The sequence below is a fragment of the Notamacropus eugenii genome, chromosome 1 (genome assembly GCF_028372415.1).
Source record: "Notamacropus eugenii isolate mMacEug1 chromosome 1, mMacEug1.pri_v2, whole genome shotgun sequence".
Taxonomy (NCBI): domain Eukaryota; kingdom Metazoa; phylum Chordata; class Mammalia; order Diprotodontia; family Macropodidae; genus Notamacropus; species Notamacropus eugenii.
Window position 1 is genome coordinate 154,331,651 of NC_092872.1, and position 23,072 is coordinate 154,354,722.

Below are 23,072 nucleotides of genomic sequence, written 5' to 3' on the forward strand. Positions count from 1 at the left end.
CTAATTTAGCAGTCCTGTGCTGAAGTTTGTTTGGAATGACCTCTTTTAATAAAGCTACACTGACCCTTTGCAGATAACACTTCCCTTTATTAAATGTTCAACAACGATCTTTTTAATGATCTCTCCTAGAATTTCTCCCCATCTAGCTCACTGGCCTCTAGTTTTTCTTTTTTTTAAATTGTGATAATATTTGACATTCTCCAATCTTGTAGTAATTTTCCTTTGTCATTCAGCAGTCATATCTGACAGGACTTTCAACACTGATATTACTCATCTAGGCTAAGTTACTTGAATTCATTGATGGCAGTTAGGTGTTATCTATCTTCTTGCTTTACTTGAGTACTGACTATTTTTTGATCTTTTGTGTCATGTAGAAAACAGGGCTTCAAAGCTCTTTCCTAATTCCAAATTCCCATGGAAATAGGATTTTTAAAAAAAGATTTTTAAATTAAATTTGATTTATTTTATTAAATATTTTTCCTGCTTCTTCTAATGGCTGTTGTCCAATTTCTTTTTTGAATAGATAGCATGGCTACATGGATGTGGCAGCAATGCATACATAGGATACTCTGAGTCAAAAAATTTCTCTCATATACTCTGTTTAACTTTTAACTTAAAAGCTCATGCCTACTGGCAGATGCCTGGCTCAGATGCCCATACAGCTTGGAATCCAACAGAGAGTTGGCTTACATTAAAGGGCAAGAACCATTTTGGGTGACAAAAAATAAAACTTTAACCCGTAAGCCAGTTGAAGGCTTTGATGTATGTTATCTTGGCCATCAGCCTCTCCAACTGGGTGATGTGGCGACATGTCTATCTACAAAATTACTATAGAACTCTATAACATAAAGCTTTTTATAGTTTATTCTAACACCTTCCTTGGGTAGATTTGCTCCAGGAGAAACAGTGTGACACACAAAAAAAATAATGGAATGTAGTTCTGGTACCAAATACAATTCTGAGGGACAATCTCTAAATTAAAATGAAATTTAGAGATAAGCAGAAACTACCTTGCTGCTATATATTTTCAATTTTTGAGACTTTAGGCCCATTTATGCTAGTTTGTTATTCTTCTTTTGTGTTGATCATGAAAATGGCATTGGACAATAGCTTTACTTGGGCAATAGCTTTATTTAATAGTAGAAATATTTAATAATAGCTTTATTTAATAATAGAAATACTCTATTTCCTTGAATTAAAAAAGGTACCTATTTTTGTGTTTTGATGTTTTAGACATTAAACAGGTTAGTTGTTGTTTTTTTGAGTCTGTGGTTATGGAAATAAAGTGTTTATGTTACAGCATAGAAACCTGCATAAGTCACAGGATCTTACTCTTAGGATCACACGTTTTTATCTTCAAAAACTTTTAGCCTAATAAAAGTTAAAATTTTGAAATATAAGCCTGATTCCAAATGCCATCTCCTACAGTGAGTGGTCTAAATGTTTGCCCTTTCTTCATGCTCCTGGTGGCATCCCAAAACTACATTCATAAGGATTGTAAAGAATTGGAGGGGTCACCTGGGCTAGAGAAAGGCAAATAATATCCCAGTTTTCAAAAAAAGGAAATAGAGAAGACTCTTCAGAATATAGGGCAGTAAGACTGACTTTCTGGCAAAATTTGGAAAGCGTTATTAGTAAAGGAGTGGTCTAGTCAACTAGAAAAGGGATCACAAAGAATCAATATAGCTTCATCAAAAACAGGTCATGCCAGACTACTCTTACTTCCTTTTTTGGCAAAATTAATCGACTAGTTGAGGAGAAGGATATAAATGTAGCTGGCTTATCTTTTATCCAGACATTTGGCCAAGTCTCTCATACTATTCTTATGGACAAGGTACAATGATTTAGGCTAAAGTGAAGTATAAATTAAGTGGCTTGCTAACTGATTGAATAGAAAGAACAATCATTAATAGTTTGATGTCAATATTGATCAATCGGTAAGAATTTATTAAGTGCCTGCCATGTACCAGGCACTGTTAAATGCTGGGGATACAAAGAAAGGCAAAAGATGGTTTCTGTCTTCAAGAAGCTCATGATCTAACTTGGAATGAAGTCTCTTGTGAACTGCCCCAGGAACCTGTGCTTGGTCCTGTGCTGTTTAACATTTTTATTAATGACTTGGATAAAGGAACAAATGACATATTTATCCTCTTTGCAGATGACACAAAGTAGGGAAGGATAACTAACAGTATCACAGTGAAATGAATGAAAAAGATCTTGATTGTAGAAAACTGGACCCAATTTCCGATAAGGTGATGTCTAATGGTAATGAAGGAGAAACCTTATACTCAGGTTCCAAAAATCAAATTCAGAAGTACAGAATGGGGGAGGTACACCCAGATAGCATGTTATTGAAATTAGATATGAGAGTTTTAGTTAAATGTAGATGTTATATAAACCATCATTTAGTGAAAAAAAAAATGTTGAACCCAGAGGACCTGTGTTTAAATTCTGGCTCTACTGTTTACTATATATGTCCTTGGGCAAGTCACTTAATCACTTAGTTTTTTCTTCTGAAAAATGTTCCTTCAAGCTCTAAATCATCTGTGATGCTACAATCAAAAGAACAGTGTGATGGGCAACCAAGAAAGAAAATGTAAACTTGAGCTTTATTCAAAGAAGAATAGTGTCTAAGACTAGGCACATGATAGTCTTGTTTTTAGAAAAATATTTTCCCAATTACATGTCAAAACAATTTTTAACATTTTTTAAAAGTTTTGAGTTCCAGCTGGACTTCAGAAAAATCTGGAAAGACTTAGATGAACTGATGCTGAGTGAAATGAGCAGAACCTGGGGAACATTGTACACGATAACAGTCACGGTGTGCGAGGACTGATTTTGATAGACTTAGCCCTTCTCAGAGTGCAAGGACCTAAAACAGTTCCAAAACTCATGATGGAAAATGCTCTCCACATGCAGATAAAGAACTAGATGGACTCCAAATGCAGAATGAAGCAGACTATTTTGTTTTGTTTTGGATTTCCTTCTCATAGTTCCTCCCATTCACTCTAATTCTTCTATACAACATGACTAATGTGAAAATCTGTTTAATAGGAATGTATAGATACAGCCTTATCAAATTGCATGCCATCTTGGGGAGGGGGTAGGAAAGGGAAGGGAGGAAATTTAAAACTTATGGAAGTGAATGTTGAAAACTAAAAGTAAATAAATTAACTTTAAAAAAGTTTTAAGTTTCAGATTCTATCCCTCTCCTACCTCCTCCATGATACAGTAAGCAATCTGATATATAGGTTATGTGTGTACACTTATGTAAAGTATTTCCATATTAGTCATTTTGTACAAGAAGACTCAGCCACAAACAAGAAGGAAAGAAAGAAAGTGAAAAATATTCAAATTATACCAATTATTTCTCTGGAGGCAGATCATATGTTCCCTCACAGGTTATCTGGAGAGTATGAATAGAAGGATAACCAGGATGACTGTAGGAACTAGGGTTGTTGAGCCTGGAAAAAGAGAAGACTTAGTAGGAATGGTTGTTATGTGAAAGAAGCGTTAGACTTTTTTAACTTCTCCCCCAAGGATAGGATTAAAGTGAAAGCTGCAAAGGCATGCATGGACCTGATTTAAGGACAAAACTTCCTCACAATGAGGGCTATCCAGAAGTGGAATGGGTTGTCTTGAGAGAATAGTCAGTTACCTGTCACTGTGGAATACCTACTACCTCTTACAGTCTAGAAGTCTTTAAGTAAAAACTGGGCACAATGTCAAATGGTTTCTTGCTCCTAAAGAAGGTGAATTCGTCTCTCAGTGTCCTTCCAGCTGTGAGATGTTGTCATTCGTTAAGAAATCTGAGGTTGTTCAGACTTGAGTTTCCTCAATTTATTGCCCCCATTTCTCAAAACTTGTCAGCATCATTACCTATTCTCTCCCCCCGTCTACTTTGTCTCTTCTTGACAGTCACAGAAGAGGCAACATTATTCTTCACAGCCAAATCCTCTCTGTGCTCATGATCCTTTCTCCTACCTCTTTCAGGACTTTGCTGCAGCTGTCTTTCATCACTTTCATACATCTTCAGTCTCCCCATCCCCACTGTGTCTTTCCTTCAAATGAGTTCATCTTTTCACAATTCTAAGTAAGTCATTTTCCTATGATGCTTTTATCCTATCCATTTAGTATCTAATCTCTCTCCTCTTTCTGAAACTTCCTGAGAAATTTGCTACACTCTGTGCTTCTACTTTATTTCTTTATCTTGAAATTTGACTTCTTCCCACCACTTTCTTTAAGGTGTTGTTCACTCATTTCTGTCATATCCTATTTTTCATGAGCCCATTTGGGGTTGTCTTGACAGAGTTGCTGGAGTGGTTTGCCGTTTCTTTCTCCAGATCATTTTACAAATGAAGAAACTGAGGCAAATTGGGTTGCCCAGGGTCACATAGCTAGTGTTTGAAGCTGGGTTGGGACTCAGGTATTGCTGACTCCAAGTCTGGGGCTCTATTTACTGTGCTGCCTAGAAATATTCATCAAAGATCTCAACACTGAATTGCTTCTAGGAGATAATATAAACTCCAAGTCGTGTGGACATTTACAGTTCTTTATAGTTTGGCCCCAGCTTACCTTTCCAGATATATTTCACATCACTCTTCTTCCTGACCTCTACATTCTAGCCACACTGACCTATTTGAGGCTGTGTCTTAGCACAGGCTATCCCCTATGCCTGGAATGTCTATCCTCTTCCTCTTAGAATCTCAATCTACATTTTCAGTGTATGTTATATCCCTCCCCCCTACCCTACCCATTAGCACGCAAACTCTGAAAAGGTAAAGGCTATTTTTTTAAATGTACCTTTGAATCTTTAATATTCATATAATTCAACAGTGATTGCTAACAGTAGCTGCTTAATAATACGTGGTACTGGTGATTAAATTCAGTAGCTTTTTTGAAAAATTAATTTGTTTTTAGTTTCCACAAGATTTGAGTTCCAAATTTCCCCCCTATCTCTCTCCTCCCTCCACCCTAAGACATCGTGCATTCTGATTACTCGTTCCCCCAATCTGCCCTCTCTTCTATTACACCCTTCCCTTCCCTTATCCCCAGCTCCTCTCTTTTGTTTTAGGGCAAGATAGATTTCTATACCCCATTACCTGTATTTCTTATTTCCCACTTGCATGCAAAAATGATTCTCAGCATTCCTTCCTAAAACTTTGAGTTCCAATTTCTCTCCCTTCTTCCCTCCCTACCTATCCCCACAGAGAAGGCAAGGAATTCAATATAGGTTATACATGTGGAGTTACGCAAAAGACTTCCATAATAGTCATGCTGTGAAAGACTAACTATACTTCCCTCCATCCTATCCTGCCCCCCATTTATTCTATTCTCTCTTTTGACCTTGTCCCTCCCAAAAAGTGTTTACTTCTAATTATCCCTTCCTCCCATTTGCCCTCCCTTCTAATATCCTGCCACACCCCACTTCTCCCCTTCTCCCCTACTTTCCTATAGCGTAAGATAGATTTTCAAACCAAATTGAGTGTGCATGTTATTCCCTCCGTTAAACCACATGTGATGAGAGTAAGCTTCACTTTTTCCCTCTCACCTTCCCCCTTTTCCCCTCCATTGAAAAAGCTTTTTCCTTGCCTCTTTTATGAGAGATAATTTGTCCCATTCTTGTGTTATCTTGATTGTATTTCCACAATACTTGAATTGTTTCTTTCTAGTGGCTTGCAATATTTTCTCCTTGACCTGAGATCTCTGGAATTTGGCTACAATATTCCTGAGAGTTTTTCTTTTTGAATCTTTTTCAGGAGGTGATTGATGGATTCTTTCAATATTTATTTTATCCTCTAGTTCTAGAATATCAGGGCAGTTTTCCTTGATAATTTCATGAAAGATGATGTCTAGGCTCTTTTTTTGATCATGGCTTTCAGGTAGTCCTATAATTTTTAAATTGTCTCTCCTGGATCTATTTTCCAGGTCAGTTGTTTTTCCAATGAGATATTTCACATTGTCTGCTATTTTTTATTCCTTTGGTTTTGTTTTATAATTTCTTGATTTTTCATAAAGTCATTAGTTTCCATCTGCTCCATTCTAATCTTTAAGGAATTATTTTTTTCAGTGAGCTTTTGGATCTCCTTTTTCATCTGTCCAGTTCTGCTTTTTAGGGCATTCTTCTCCTCATTGACTTTTTGGATCTCTTTGCCATTTGAGTTAGTCTATTTTTTAAAGTGATTTCAATATTCTTTTGGGTCTCCTCTAACAAGCAGTTGACTCGTTTTTCATGATTTTCTTGCATCCCTCTCATTTCTCTTCCCAATTTTTGCTCTGCTTCTCTTATTTGATTTTCAAAACCATTTTTGAGCTCTTGCATGTGCTGAGACCAATTCATATTTTGCTTAGAGGCTTTTGATGGAGGAGCTTTGACTTTGTTGTCTTGTGTTTGCATGCTTTGGTCTTCCTTGTCACCAAAGTAAGATTCTATATTTGATTCTTTTTCCAGTTTTTGCTCATGTCCCCAGCCATTTACTTGACTTTTGAGCTCTTCATCAAGATAGTTCTCTATTTCCAGTGGGAGTGGGGGGTGTAGTGTTAGCCGCTGTATCCCCCCACAATCTGTGGGTCTAGAGCTCCAGAAACAGTTGCTGTCTCTGCCACTGATGCTGCTGTGGCTGCTGTAGGTTCCTCCGCCCCCTCCCCCCTCTGCCACCCTGGGCTGGGACTGGACCACTCCATTCTCCTTCGCTGGTCCCACAGGCTTTTGCCACTGACCTTCCAATTTGTCCTCTGTGTTTTGGGGTCCTGAAGTCTGGAAACTGCTACAAGTGTGAGAGATTCAGTCTCCCCAGGGCCTGCTCAGGGCCTATCTATGCTGGCGCCGCCCACGTTGGACTATGCCCTCCCCACCGGGCACCATAGACACTTCCAGGCAACCTTCCAGGCTTGTCTTGTGCTGGAGATTTGCTTTACTCCGTCATTCTGTGTATTCTGCAGCTCCAGAATTTGTTTAGAGCCATTTTTTACAGGTATTTAGCTGGACTTGGAGGCAGAGCTCTGGAAAGGCTGTGCTGTTACTCTGCCATCTTGGCTCCGCCCCTTCAGTAGCTTTTTCCGCAATGTTCATCTTCCTTTCCTTTTTTGCAGCAGTTGATACATTTGACTACTCTATCCAGCTGGATTCTTTCTCCTCGCTTAGCTTTAAGAAAACTGCTTTTTTGGTTCCCCTCCCATCTGTGTAGTCGTTCTTTTCTTTGTCTTTTTTACTAGCTCTACTTGTCAACTCCTTATGTTGGGACTTCCCCATTCTGTCTTTGACCCTCTTTCTATCTTCATTCTCTCTCAATAATCTCATTCATTCTCTCAGCTGTATATCTATGCAGACAGCTCTGAAATATCAATATCCAGCTTTGACTCTTCTGAGATGCAGACTCACATGTCCAAATACTTACAGTACACATCTAAATTGGATCTTCCATCAGCATTGTTTGGACATTATGTTTTCCCCAAACCTGTTTCTCCTTATTTCTGTAATGCTCAGAAATAGGTGCCATCTAATATTTCCTTTGGCTGGTCTTCTAGTCTTCCATGTTCCAAACTTTGGGGCTATCTTAAGACTCTTCTCTCTTCCTCAGGTCTTCTATCCAGCCATTTATCAAACCTTCTTGGTTTTATGTTCATGATGTCTTTTGTGTCCCTTCTAACCCACCATAAATCTAGCACTAGCCAACCTTTCCTGTCTTCCTTCATGATATTCCTTTCCATAACTGTATGCTGCAGCCAAACTGGACTGTTACACACCCTGTAATTTTCTATCTTTGTACATTTGTTTGCACTATCTTTCTATACTTGAAGTATTTTTCCCTACCTTTCTTCATCCATTGAACTTCTACCAAGAATTTAAAGCTCAATTTGAATGTTACCATTTATTTAAAATTTCCTTGATCCCTCTGTAAGTAACAGCTTCCTACTTCTGCGCTGATCTAGTGTTGTTCTCATGCATTGTCTTGTCATCTCCATTTATCTCATCTTTCTACTAGAATGTAAGATTCATGAAGGCAGGGGATCAATCACATTTTTATTTAAATGTATCTTCCCCAGAATCTGTCCGAATGCATCCCCAGTAGTAGAGGCTTAATAAACGCTTCTGAAATTGAAATTATCCTAATGGTGAATTTCTTAAGAAATATGAATTATGGCCATTTGTGTTTCTTAAATTATAGAAATGAGAGCAAGTTACGTATTGTTCATATTTTCCCCTATTTTGAGAGGTTGGTAATTAAGAAATGAACTCATATTTAGCCTATGATTTGCCTGGTGTCAAAAATAAATGTCATTTCTTTCTGAATGAAAGGAAATTTTGAAAAATAATGCCAAACTTTTTTCAAGTAAATTCAGTGTGTCCTATTTCTCCATGTGTGCAGGAATCCTAAATGAGAGCAAGATTCATTCTCTTATTTAGAGTTTTTAAACATTTTTAAGAGAGTCATGAAGTGCTATTGCCAGTTTTATCACGAAGATAAACATTATAATGCTGAATCCACTTGGGCCTTCTAACATTTATGTAGCATTGCTAATTGGCTTAACCTGCCTATCACCTGATTTGACCCTGTTTAAATTTCCAGTATAATATTTGCTCTGTGCCATATCAGCACTGTGATCTTGGCAGCAAATGGAGAAATTTCTAATGTCGTCCATTGCTGGCAAGGAAATCCGACTTGCATTTTATTCTTTTTTAGACTGCCTAGAAAATAAAACACATCAATTTGGAATTTCTAGGCAATTTTTATCACCTTAACCTTAAGCCTCTCTAATCTGACTTCAGTCCCTAGCATTCTACTCCACCTGTTAATAACTAAATACAGTAAAATATAGTACTCTGCCTTCATTCTGTTTGACCTCCCTGCAGTATCAGACACTGCTGACCATTTCCTCTGTCTGGAAATTCTCCTTTGGCTTCTTAACACTACACACCCCTGGCTCCTCTCCTACTTCAATAACTGATTTTTTCTCTCTCCTCTGCTGACTCCTCTTTTTACTTCTACCCCACAGCCAGAGGTCTCTTCCAAAGGTCTATCCTTAGCCTTCTTCCTTCTTTTCTTTCTCTTCCTTCCTTTTCCTATCAAATTAATCAGTCAACGAGTATGTATTTCTAAACTGGCCATGTGCCAGCCACCAGTCTAGTCTATTGGGAACGTAGAGAAAAAAATTAAAAAAGTCTTTGCCCTCAAGGAGCTTACTTTCTATTAAGAGATACAACATGTGTGTATATTTATCTGTATGCAAGTATAAATATATGTGTGCATGTATATATACACATAAAAGATATATTAAAATATATATGTTGTTGGGGGGTGCACTACTACCTAAAGGGTTGAGCAAAGCTCTGGTATAGTATGCAGTGCTAGGGATTCTAAGAGGCATGGATGAGGAAGTACTACAGTCTAGACAAGGGGGACAGCCAACGAGAATACAACGAGAATGAGATGGGAGGTGGAGGGTCCTGTATGTAGAACAGCACAGATGCCATTTTGATTAAACTGGATGGCATATGGGAGGTTGAATAATGTGAAATAAAACTGGTAAGGCAGATTGGAGTCAGCTTGTAAAGGACTCTCAGTGCCATCAAAGGAGTCAATGTTTGACCCCAGAGTTAATATATGGTACCATTGTTGAGTAGTAAGGGAGTGATGTGGCCATAAAATCCATTTCTTTCCCTCTCTTCATTCCATCTTCAGATACATTTTCTATATTGTTCTCTAACTTATTTAAAAAAGAAATGGAAACTAAAAATGGATTTGATCTTAGGTTATTTGCATTCCTATCTGGTTTGAACCTTGAATTTTTTTTTAATGTACTAGTTTAGGTTTCTATATCTTCAGTAATGGAAATGTTTTTTTTTCTTTAGAAACATTGGTCACAAAAGTTATTTAGACTGGTGAGGGGTTGTTAAGAATTGTAAGTATTGGGAAAGCGCAAAATATGTTAACGAATGTTTGCCCAACTAGTGCCCTCACTGGATGCCATTGCCAGGTAGATTGGCTCAATTTGGCATGTCTACTATGTATACAGCACTTTGGTACCTAGGAAGATGAAAAAATATAAATAAAATACTGCTCTTGCCTCAGAAGAGCTCATAATCTAGTAGACATTCTTTTTAAAAATATCTCCATATAAGGAGAAACATTAATAATTGTTTTAAATGTCTTACTATACAGGACTGAATAACCATCTTGGGTTGTTGTTAATTTAGCTAGAATTTAACTGAAATCAAGTCCAGTTCTCATCTTTTTCTGTTAACTTCATGTTATTCCTTGGCTTTTAAAAAAATATTTAAATACCTTAAAGTTTATCAAAGATAGTGGCTCCATGTAATCTGAAAATCTAAGATAGGCTGATAATTAAATTTTTAGCAAAATGATCTCTTATTTTCTTAACATCATACAGTTTATGAATTTAGATGACTGCATTTGAACCCTTTTTTAGATTTATACGTGTAATTGTGGGCATTAAATTTTTATCTCACTTTCTCAGATTCATTGATTCAATTCTTGTTTGACATTACATCCAAAATAATATTTTGTTATTTGTTAACAGGTATACAACATGTTTCAACACCACAGCCTGGGCATTAAAGTTAATGTTCAAGTCACCAAGCTTGTACTTCTCCGAAATCGTCCTGTAAGTTTTCACAGACACTTTGGATATTACAGAATACTAATAACTTTTGAAAAATAACTTGTATGTGTGGTGTCAGGTATTTAAGAAGACCCCTTCAGGGAAACCCTGCACTGATGTCTCATGTTGGCTTAGAGGTGACCCTTAGTTCTCAAAAGCTACTTGTAAAGTTCAAGTCTAGCAGGGCCTACCAAGCTGGACTGGCAGTAGCTTATTTCTATTGCTTGAGGCGTAGCTAGCTTAGTTGAATAGCATAAACCAAACACTGGTTACTAGGGGATGACCTTTTTGACCATGGTGACTCACGAAACCACAAAAAAGAAATATATATATAAAATAGATCTCAATTCTGTATAGCTTACCCATGACCATCCCGCCCTTGAGTTAGGGAGTTGTGAGTTCATATCCTGCTTCAGTTACTTAAGAGCTGTGTGACCCTAGGCAATTTATGTCATCTCTTTGAACCCTGGTTTCTTCATCTGTAAATGAGGGACTGGTCTCAATGGCCTCTAAGGCCTATTCCAGTTTTAAATCTGTGAACCTATAATTTTTTGATGCATAGAAAAATGTGGATTGTAAGAACAAAAAGAATATGGTAGTTAAAATAATCATTTATTAGATTCTCTACAAATACTAATAGCTAACATTTATACAGTGCTTGCTATATGCCAGGTACAAGTGTTTTATATTTATTACCTCGTTTGATCTTCCCAACAATCCTGGGAGGCAGGTGCAATTATTATCCACATTTCACAGATAAGGAAACTGAGACAGACAGAAGTTAAGTGACTTGCCTGGGGTCACACAGCTAGTAGTGTCTGAGGACAAATTTAAATTCAGGTATTTCTGACTCCTGACCTAGCACCCCATCCACTGTGTCATCCAACTTCCCCTACTAACCTTATATGTCATCAGATTAAGTATACTGTAGTATACAGGTTGGTTATGAGTTGGGGGAGAAAATGCAAGACAAGTTAGGAAATTTTTGCAGTGGTCTCTAGGCCTATTTTTTTTTTTTTTGTAAACTAGGACATGCCGCTATACTTGAAAAATAATGTGATACTCTAGCTCTCCTATCATTCTGTCTACTAATTCAACTGTAGAATTTTACGTCAAAGATTCTGACATTGGTAGTTTAAAATGAGACTTCAGTTAGCTATGGCTTTGATGAGATGAACTTTGAGATCTCTTCCAATATTAAGATTCTATGATATGACCACTTATCAGATATGTTGTAGACACAATTCTGGGTCAGGTAACATTTGATGTACTTATTTAGATGACCTCTGAAACACCTTCCAACTTTGAATGTCTGTGATCTTTGTTTAAAGATGAATGGTTTTGTTTTGCTACCTGTGTGAACTTAGGTGGGTCCTATGGACTTGAACTTTCTCATCTGTAAAATGAACTAGTTTAACAAGATGGCATCTGAGGTTCCTTTTAGCTTTAAATCCTATGATCCTGTGACTTCAACTGGAGGAAGCAGGTGAATGGATAAAGTTTGAAATTCTCACAGGTTCTTCTCAAAGAAGCAAATGAAGACATTGCCTGAGCTGATTTCATTAGGTGATGAGAAAGAGAATTTTATGGGTAATTGATCATCTTAGCTTGTAGTGTCCAGGACAAGCATAAGCAAACAGCTAATCAAAGGGATAACTACAGTTTATGTGCCAACAGCTTAATTTCAGAGGATGAAGAGTAGAAAAATCCTATTAAGAACATGACAATAACCTCCAAATTGTCATTTTGATATATGGTGACTTCATTGTGAAGGTTGGCACAGGGGAAATGTGTTGAAAAACTATGTCAGAAATTATGATTTGGGATTCAGAAATGAAAGAAGTCAGTGGTACATGAGCCATTCAGAAACTTTACATCTTGAACACTGCTGTACATCATGAATAATTTCTTCAATAAGGGAAGTCAAGATGATGTAGTTTGTGTCAAGGAGTGAGGTTTATTATGTCAAATGGAGAGAAATAACTGATTCAAAAGAGGTATTTATGCAGGTCATATCATTCAAAAGTTAAGAGAAAGTATCAAAATTAATACAAAATTAAAATAAAAGATAAAATGAAAAGTTACTGGCTATGAATACAACAACTTCAATCTGAATGTTTAAACAAGATGCTTATTCCAAAAAATTGGAATGGACAAAATGAAAACATCAGCTCTGAAGATGGCATTGAATCTAGGTCTCCTCAGTGAGAAACATGGCAATTTAACAGATTAATATCACCATCCATTAAAAAACCCCAAAGTAGATGAAAAATGCATCTTGCTCAAATGATAGTGTTTGGATGGATTTTTTGATCATGTTTATCTGTTAGTATATTAAAATCAGATAGGTGCTGAAGATAGAAAATTAGGTGAGTCCAGAATTGAATAAAAGGAGATTGACCTGGATCTCATTCGGAAAATTACACAGTACTTTCATTGATTCTAAATTCAATCTAGCAAACATCCATCTTTTTAACAATAGTGTTTTCATGATGCTACATAGTTGTAAATTGTGGAACAGCACAGTCTCGAGAATTTAAATTAAAGGTAACCCAAAGGAAAATGAAGAATATAGGGTGGGTTTTTGTATATTGGTGTTTAGTCACCAACAATAACTTTCGCACAAAAAAGTAATATTTAAAGTCCTCACCTAATAGTGTCTATGACTAGAGAAAGTTGTAAGCTAGTTGTATCACAAGTCAAGGTTAACATATGAGCAAACCAAGTATTCTACTCTAACATCCTCAAAATCATAAAAAACCAGAGGGAGGTCTTCATCACATTAGGTAGATACTCTTTAGGAGATTTATGGAAAGTGAGAATCAACCAGCATCAAAAGGTATATATATACTGTGATCTGTGTCAGAGGAGGATGTATTGACACTAGTGAGATCATGAATCCATCTAAACAACAAAATATTTAAGAGAATGAAAGGGTAGGTCTGTTTAATCCTATACTCCTGGTCTCAAAGGGACTATTATGTGTCCTGAAGAGAAAAAAAGTGGAGGTGTTCCTTATTCCTCTACCAGATTCTCCATTCAGAATATTATTGAATAGCTTAGCTTTCCCTCTTCTTTCCTTCCTTATCCATCTTTCAAGTTCCTCCCTGTGGTATCTCAATGTTACAGTTTCCTTGTATTGAGAAAATATCTGAGTTCTGCTTGATTTTAATATTTAACTATTTTATGGACATTAGAGTGAGCAAATTAAGAAGGAATATGACATTATTAATACAAAGAAGCAGGCACAGATGTCATATAAATTGAATTGTGTTTGGCACCACATTGTTTTCTCTTTTGGGGAAGGAAAGATATTCTTAAGCAATAGAATTTTCATTTCCCATCTTAGAAATGTGGCTGTTGAACATTTCTTTGGTACCTTCTTTAAAATTCATTCAATTTAGGTTTAAGGTGTGGGGTCTTTATTTGTGGATAAGAGGTTAAGTAAAAGCATTCCAACAACTGGCTATATTGTTATGATTTTTACAGTAATGTACAAGTTAATGAACTTTGGGGTAGAGTCTGAAGCTGATTTTTGGGGGCAGACATGGAGTATAAGAAATTCTTAGATGAGGAAATTTCCTATACTAATTCAAATCAGCACCTTCTCTGCAATTTATAATCTTAGAGTTGCGTAGAACACTTAGGGATTGAGTGATTTGCCCAGAGTTCCATAGCCTGTATTTGTTACAGAACAGAGTTGAAGCTAAGTGTTTCTGGCTCCCAAGGGCAGGTCTCTATCTGCTACATCAGTGGTGTCAAATAAAAACAGGTCATTGTGATCATATATTGCCTCAGAAACCCACAAATTAGTTTCATCTATGTATATTAGATTTTAATTTATTTTCTTAAACATTTCCCAATCATATTTTAATCTGGTTCCTGGCTGCATTCTGGAGTGTTAGCTTGTAAATTTGACACTCCATTACATTACACTGTCTCTCTAAATGAATTGAATGAACTCTGATTTGCCTAGCTATTTTCTTATTTAATTATCCCCCTCTTTTTTCCCCTCAGGCTAAGTTGTCCATTGGACACCATGGAGAAAGATCCTTGGAGAGTTTCTGTCACTGGCAAAATGAGGAATACGGAGGAGCAAAGTATCTTGGTAATAACCAGGTTCCTGGTGGAAAGGATGACACCCCCCCAGTGGATGCTGCTGTTTTTGTTACTAGGTAGTATAGATTTTATTTAGTTGATATGAAAGAGAAGTAAACTTCTTGTGCACATTTTAAAATATTTAATTTTGTGTATTTGAGAGTTTTTGTAGTTTTCAAAGAATAGTTGCAGTTCAAAGGCTTGGTAAGGATTTGGAGCAAATTTGAATCTATTTGTCATTTGATATAGGCATAATAGATGTACCAACACATATTTACAATTGTACATATGATATTTATCATAGGGGTATTTGGTAATACAGATCTTGCAGAGATATGTCAGAACTATCTGATTTAAAGTATGTCCAGGTATATACCTTCTCTGTGTGTTTTCTTGAAATGCTATTTAAATTTAAGTTATTGTTATTTAAATAGATGACAATAGATCAACATTTCAACCACTATGTATACTCTTAGAATGAAGAAACTGACTAACTGAGCTCATCATGTGTCTGGGTCACAGAATTGGACCATACTTTCCTTAATTTGAGAGATTCTTTAGTTGTAGAATATGGAAAGCAAAGATTGTCTTTTGAAAATTGATTTAAGCTCTGTTGATGTAGTTTATGCATCTCCTTTTCTCCTTTATTTTCAAAACCTAAAATCATTAGCAATAATTAGCAGTAATGTCTATGAGAGATTCACTTCATTGCTGCTTGAAAGCATTCAGTTTACAAAGTATGCAAATGTTTTTCTTCCTAATTGAATTTATCTACTTGACTAAACTAAGTCTAAATATTTTTAAATGATAGATAATACTAAAAAAATAAAACCCTCTGGATCTCATGGAGTAACTTTTAGTTGTGGAATATTCTTTTTCAAATCAAGCACATCTTTTTTTTCTCCTGGTTTGCTACCACAGTGTTGTAAACCAAGTAGGCACATGATTGATGTTTCTGCAATTGTGTTGAATTTATAAAGGAGACGTTGAAAGTAGGGGAACATAAAGACAGGACAACATAAACTAAAAATGTAGCCTTAGGTCTCAAGATTATAGAAGCAATAATAGATTTAATTGTTTGGAATTGTGAAATATATATAAAACGCAATGTATAATATACAAGGTATTAAATCAAAATATATCAAAAAATATCAAACCAAAATATATTAAATTAAAATATAAAATATTTGAGCATTATATGTAAATATATATCTATGTTGTGTACATATATGTAGGTATATTAATATATTTATATGAAGTATAATATACATACATACATATTATGTATATATTTACTTATATACATTATTGTTAAATCATTTAAATAAACATATATGTATTTCCTACACATTGACTGTATATATGTATGTGCATGTTTATATACATACATACATACATATATATATATATTATATATAATCTTCACCTTGCAACCTGAAAGTTCAGAGGCCCTTCAAGGTCTTTTGCATTTTGCTCTTTCTAGCCTTACCCAACATTGTTCGCTTTTAGCCATTCTGCTGCCAAATCAGCCTCCTCTTTGTGCTTGGAAACACAAATACTACCCTCCTGACTCTTGGCCCTAGTTCACACTGTTCTTGGTGGCTAGAAGGTTCTCCATTCTTCCCCATTACCCAACTCCAATGCCACTTCACCCTCCCAGCCCAGGGAGGGAAGCTCTCATTCAGTCCTCTATTCAGTAACAAACAGTCTTCCCCCTCAGATTTTATATTTTGCTTCATTTTGTAAATCTTCCTTTCTATTAATGAATTGTCATTCTTTTGAGGTTTTGTTTCACTTTTGAAAACAAAAAGGAATGAAGAACCAATGATGAAAAAGATGAGGGATAAAGTTGGGCACTATAATTTTTGATAAAAATAGAGTGACTTGTAAGAAGATGACTTTTCTTGTGTGTCAAATCGTGACTGAATACACTTTCAAGAATCAGATTTCAAAAAATATATATTGGGCAACAGTCATGTCTCTGGAATAAATATATAGGCTCCCAAGATATCTACTTCGATAATATTTCTTTGGATTTTATATATTTTGATATATTTGTTTTAAAGCAATCTCATTACCTTATAACCCTATCTTATACTATTTTCTTCTTAGTAACATTCCCTTTCTCTGTTGAGTTGACAAAATTGTTGTGAATGGACTTGTTGGGAATATTTAGGAAGCACTGTCACCAGAACAAGAGCTAACAAAGCTCAGCCCTGTTCAGGAGTCATCATCAGACATGAAATCATCTTCAGGCATTGGTTTGGGTTTTTTTTAATAGTTTCCTTAACACGTTGGTAATATTTTGTCTAAAAATGCCTCCTTCTAATTGAAGCATATGGGGTAAGGTAATTTTAGAACACTGTGGTGCTTTGTGTCGGTATTCATTAAAGAGACTAAAGGATTCTTTATGGTAAAAAGGGGGAATTCCAAGGTCTGGAAGAGGCAGCATTTCTTCAGCTGTAAGGGAAAGGGTGGACTGTTTCTACACCTTTATGGTGACTACGTTTTAATGCTATTGGGAACATTATTAATTTCTATCTAGTCTATCTTGAGTCTCCTTATGTATCAGTCTTTCTTCTTTGATTTCATTCATCCAGCAAACATTTATTAATTGCTTACTTTGTGCCAGGAATAAGCATTAGTTATATAAATTAAGATTTTTTAAAAAATGAACCTTTTTTGGAGAGAGGGAGGAGAAAAGTACATGTACATACAGCACCACCTATGAATCTTTGCCAAGCATCACGTGAAAGTCAGTGATGTGGTACAGTGAAAAGAGTACTGGATCTGCTGTCAGGAATTTAAATCCAGCCTTAGATATTTACTAACTTCAGCATCCCACCAAGTCACTTAATTTAAAATTTAAGGTTTCCCATCTGTAAAATTGGGATAATAATATGTAACACTTGTATAGCCCTTACCATGGGCCGGACACTGCTAAATGCTTCCCAGTTCTTATCTCATTTCGTCCACATAGCAATCCTGAGATGTAGGTGCTAATTATTTTCCCCATTTTACAGATGAGGAGACTGAAGGCAAGCAGAAACTAAGTGACTTGCCCAAGGTCACACAGATAGTGTCTAAGGCAGATTTGAACTCAGGTCTCAATGATTCCAAAATAATGGTCTATCAGGGATGGGGAACAATGTGCCTCATATCTGACCCTGGTTGTTTTGAGGATAAAATAAGATATTGGTAAAGTGCTTGAAAAACCTTATAATGCCATATAAATGCTAGCTGTGGTAACATTGTAAACGTGGTAGGATTCAGTGATGTGAATATAACTGTTGGGGGTCCCACATAGGCAAAAAGATAATTGTTTAGCTGGTAATGATGATGATAGGCATGAAGATATCATTTTGTGAAAAAATTGGTTATGAGAATATTCTTGTTCTTTAAAAAGTGATTGAATTTTTCCAGGGTAATCTTATGTTACCCGAATATCTAGTTGTATGCTCCACAAAAGACACAGTGTTTAGAGTGAATTCTTGCCTTGAGGGTCCTGAATCCTATTACTAGCCAACTATATAATCCTGAGGTTGACTCTATAATCCTGGATACTCACCAGCCTTGACAGATGGACCAGCAACAGAGGATATGAAAATGACATCATGTCCAGTCAAAGCAGGCGAGCCAGGAAAAGCAGGAGCTGGGCTTGCACAAGTTACAGCTGTGTAGACTAGAACCGCCCCTGCAGGGACTGGGTTCCTTGGGAATGTTGCAGCGGGGAGGGCTGCAACTGTAAAGGAGAGTCAGGACCTTTCTCTGTTCCTCTCTCCATCCTGTTCTCTACTTATTAGGTGATCAACAACCTTTCCACACACATTAGGAAACAGGCATTTTCTCACCAACCCCTCCATTTCTAGTCAGTGTCAATGACAATGCAATAGAAATACTGGGGCAAATTCTTGTGAGGATAGTGAAAAAGAAGACAGTCCTGCCATGTAGCTCTGTATACATCCATTTGTTCCCTTCTCTCCTTCAGCTCCTTCTTTAACTGCGGATGCTACTCAGTAAATTACACACAAACACACACACACTCATATGTGTATTTTTATTTGGTTCTTTAAGGCAGCATTGATTTATACTTTCTCAGTTGAGATGATATATAAAAGTACTTGGCAAATCTTAGAGCTATTGTGATGATGATAAAGATCATTCTCATCATCACAGCTTTGTGAGTAGTGGGTGCCCAGCATAGATCTATTGAGGACCATGGCTAGTTCTATCAGGTTTCCAAAAATTGGTGCAGAGACAGAGACTGCTTCCAGCTGCCTGTGTGAATGAATGCAGAATGGGAAAACTGGTTATTTGGTAAATTTCCCAACGTTTTAGTTTCACATATGAAATGAACAATGATTTTTTAGAATCAAAAGATGGTTTTTCTGAGGGTAAGTAACCCTGGAGGGCAACTAGGTGGTAACAGTGGAAAGAGTACCAGGGCCTGGACTCAGGAAGACTGGACTCAGGCACTTAATAGCTGTGTGGCCCTGGGCAAGTCACTTAACCTTATTTGCCTCAGTTTTCTCATCTGTAAAATGAGCTGGAGAAGGAAATGGCAAATAACCCTAGTATCTTTGCAAGAAAATGCTGAATGGAGTCATAAAGTGTCTGAGATGACTGAATAATAACAAATCTTACAGGAAGAAAATTTTGTGTCCCATTTTCTGCGGACAAAAAATAATTAATACCACCCTACTTTAATAGATTAAGAAAAAGAATATCGTTCCTGACAATTATTTCTTTTGAGACTATATTTAGCCATAGCAGAAGAGGTCTCAGGCCAAACTAATAAAATAATTCTCATTTCTTATTTGAGTACAACTACTTGCTTTCTTTGAGGAAAGAGATAATCCCATCTCTTTGCTGAGGCATGATAATGTACTCCATAATGTACTGGAGTGTTGAATTACATATTTCAGACCACCAGATTTCCTTTATCATGGAACTGTAGAATGCGAGAAGCAAAAATACTGTAGTGCTTTATTCATTAGTCAGTCAGTCTCCTTGGGACAGATTTTCTCCAGGATGGCATCTTGCCACTTTCTAATAGTTTAGTTATCTGTTTTCAGGATGAAAGCAGCTTTTGGTACTGTAGCTGATGTAATATAATAAACCCTTAAATAAACTCTAGTCCTGGAATGGATTTTTGTGCCAATTCTGTCGTTAGCAAATATCAGGTGATTTTTAATTTTTTGGTTTTTTGACATTTTAACTCTTAAGAGTGTTTGAAAAGCACTTCTAGTTGAAATGAAACAAAAGTATTAAGAAATTATAACTGTTTCAGTTCTTGTTTTCCACTTATTAGGGCTCCTTCCTTCCCCTTCTTTCTTCCTTCCTGGCTCTAGGTCCCAAACACAACCTCTTTCCTCTTCATCTGTTCTCCTTTGCAGATGGTTGTCATTAAGATCTCCTCAATATTAAAAGATCTTGCTACTCCTACTTCACTTCCACTTCTAGTGCCATCTCTTTTCTGCTTCCTGTCTTTATTTTGGATTTCAACAGTATTGGCAGTAGCTGGTATTTAGTAATTTTTTTCCACTACTTGTCTTTGTTGCTGCTCCAAAATATGGAAGTATCATTATGTAATAACTTGACTAACCTTAAAACTATATAGATAGAATACGTCTCTTACATGGATGATGCTAAGAAGAACATTCTTCCAAAAAAACCCGAATTTCCTTCTCATCATACTGATATGTGATATTTAATTGTTAGAGTTTTATTCCTTTGGCATCTGACTTTATACTTTGCCACTGGGAAAAGCAACTCAAACTTTCATCACTCTTAATAGGCTGTTAAGCAATGTATAACAGTATGTACCTGGCACTGTGCTAGATAACAGGATACAAAGATGAAATCAAGATGGTCCCTAGCTTAAGGAGCTAATATTCTACTGGAGGATATAAATAAATGCAATATACTTGCAAAATTAATAGAAAGACTTTAGGTTGGGGAATACTCACAAATGAGACAGCAAGTAGAGCAGGGTTGGGGAACCTGTAGCCTCAAGGCCACATATGACCCTCTATGTCCTCTAATGTGACCCTTTGACTGACTCCAAACTTCCCAAAACAAATCTCCTTAATAAAAGGATTTGTTCTGTAAAACTTGAACTCAGTCAAAAGGCTGCACCCAAGGACCTAGAAGGTCCCATGTGGCCTTGAGGCTGCAGGTTACCCACATCTGAGTAGGGACTCTTGAAGGAAGTAGCATTTGAGCTGAACTTTAAAGGATGCTAGACATTCTAAGAGGCCAGAGTTGAGGAGTGAGAGCATTCTAGACATTGGGAGAGGTGTGTGTGTGTGTGTGTGTGTGTGTGTGTGTGTGTGTGTGTGTGTGTGTGATGGAAAACACAGGCTGTGTAAAACCACAAAATTCTTAGAAGACAATGAAGTGTAAGAGGAATACCAAACACTGTAGCCGACTTTGACTGGGATGTTGAATGCGTGTGTGTGGGAGTAATGTGTGATCAGCTGGGAACCAGACGTAGGATTGTAAAAGCCAAATAGATAAGCTTTATCTTAAAAGCAATAGGGAGCTACTGAAGCTTTGTAAGTAAGGTAGGGATTAAGAACCTCTGCCTTAATTACGTTTGCTTTCCAGTTCATCAGTCTCAACTCCACTGATATGCACCTACCCTCTCACTCATGCTCTAGGGATATCAATTTGGCAATAATGGGGAGGATAGTTTTGAAGAAGAAGAAATTGGATGCAGGAAAGGAAGCTATTGTAATCCAGGAAATAATGGCTTTGAATGAGGGTAGTTTTGTTGGGAGTTAAAAGAAGGGGGCAGCTTCAAGAGAGCTGACAAGGTGATTGCTGCAGGAAGTCACCCTGACGCTCTGTAGCAGTAGGACAGGATTGAAAAAGGAGGACAATCGTCTAGCAGTAGTAGGAAAACAAGAAAAGCAACAACAAAAAATATTGTTTTAATTAACATGATTAATATATTTTATTATGTTTTTATTTATTATATGTGATTAATATATTAATAATCTAATAAATGTAAATACAAGATTTAATTAATGTGATTTAAATATAATAATAATAACATAAATAAAAATTACATAAGTCAAAAGTTGCTAAGTGATATATATGTATACATATTTGTGTGTATGTCTGAAATACATAAATGTGTGATATATGTATATGTATACATGCACACATATGTGTGTATATATGTGTGTGCGTATATATACATGTATATGAAATCTCATTTGATAATCACAGCTATATTGGGAGCAAGTGAGTGCTGTTATTATCTGCTTTTTACAGATAAGAAAACTAAAACGGACAGAGAGTAAGTGACTTGTCCAGGGCGACCTAGCTAGCAAGTGACTGAAATCATGATTTGAACTCGGGTTTTTCTGGGATTGATGAACACTACACGAATTTAGGTTTGGGATATTAAAAGAGAAGAAGGGCAAAGACAAGATTGGTAAGAGATTCATAGATAGCAGAGTAAAGCAGACCTGGTCAAATATAAAGTCAAGCTTTTGAAAGGAGGAAAATGAGGCCAGCCTTCAGTCTGATGGCCTAGAAAAACAGGGGGAGAGGTAGAGTGACTGGGTGTTGTAGTGGAATATGTGAAGGAGGAGTAAGATTTAGGAGATTATGGATTGTGGAAGGAGAATCCTTGTGAGTTATGATAAGATTGAGAGTAAGAGCATCTCTTTATGGGATTGAATGAGAAGGTAGGTGCATATCAGTGGAGTTGAGACTGATGAACTAGAAAGTAAATGTAATTAAGGCAGAGGTTCTTAATCTTGGGTCTATGAATCTTTTAAAAAAAACTATTTTGATAATTGTATTTCAGTATAATTGACTTTGTATTCCTGCGTGCCAGGGTTGCACAGCTAGTAAGTATCTGAAGCTGGATTTGAACTCAGGGCTTCCTGACTTCAGGCCCAACACTCTATCCACTGTGCCACCTAGAAGGAGTGGGCATCATTCTTTATGAAGGATACAGTCACATGAGGAAAGCCAGGAATCAGAAGCATTTAAGAACACTGGGGGATATTGTCATCTGAATATATTATTAACATATAATATATTTTGTTTTATGCATGTAAAAACATTCTGAGAAGCATTCTGGCTTTGTCATACTACCCGAAGGATTCTATGACACACAAAAACATTTAAGAACCCTTGATTTAAGGAGACAGCAACATGTCCATGGAAGTCTCCAAGTATAAGGGCAGGGAAGGAGAGATTATGAGCTGAATACTCAGAGTGGATTCTTTTACTGAATACGATCGCCTCTGTTTGACTTTCAAAGTCCTTCAGAAACTAACTCCTTTCCTGCCATACACATCGTTCCAGTCTTCAGACACCCTCCTTGACTG

The 23,072-nt window shown here is 36.5% G+C and overlaps 1 protein-coding gene across 2 annotated transcripts in view; it reads left to right on the top strand.

Moving 5' to 3' along the window:
- Nucleotides 1-23,072, top strand: part of ADAMTS17 (ADAM metallopeptidase with thrombospondin type 1 motif 17) — a 489,795-nt gene that overhangs the window by 108,612 nt on the left and 358,111 nt on the right. For both annotated transcript variants that reach the window (XM_072616993.1, XM_072616988.1), the window contains exons 5-6: nt 10,543-10,626; nt 14,641-14,798. In XM_072616993.1, coding sequence (XP_072473094.1) covers nt 10,543-10,626; nt 14,641-14,798 — 242 coding nt within the window. The remainder of the gene's footprint in view (nt 1-10,542; nt 10,627-14,640; nt 14,799-23,072) is intronic.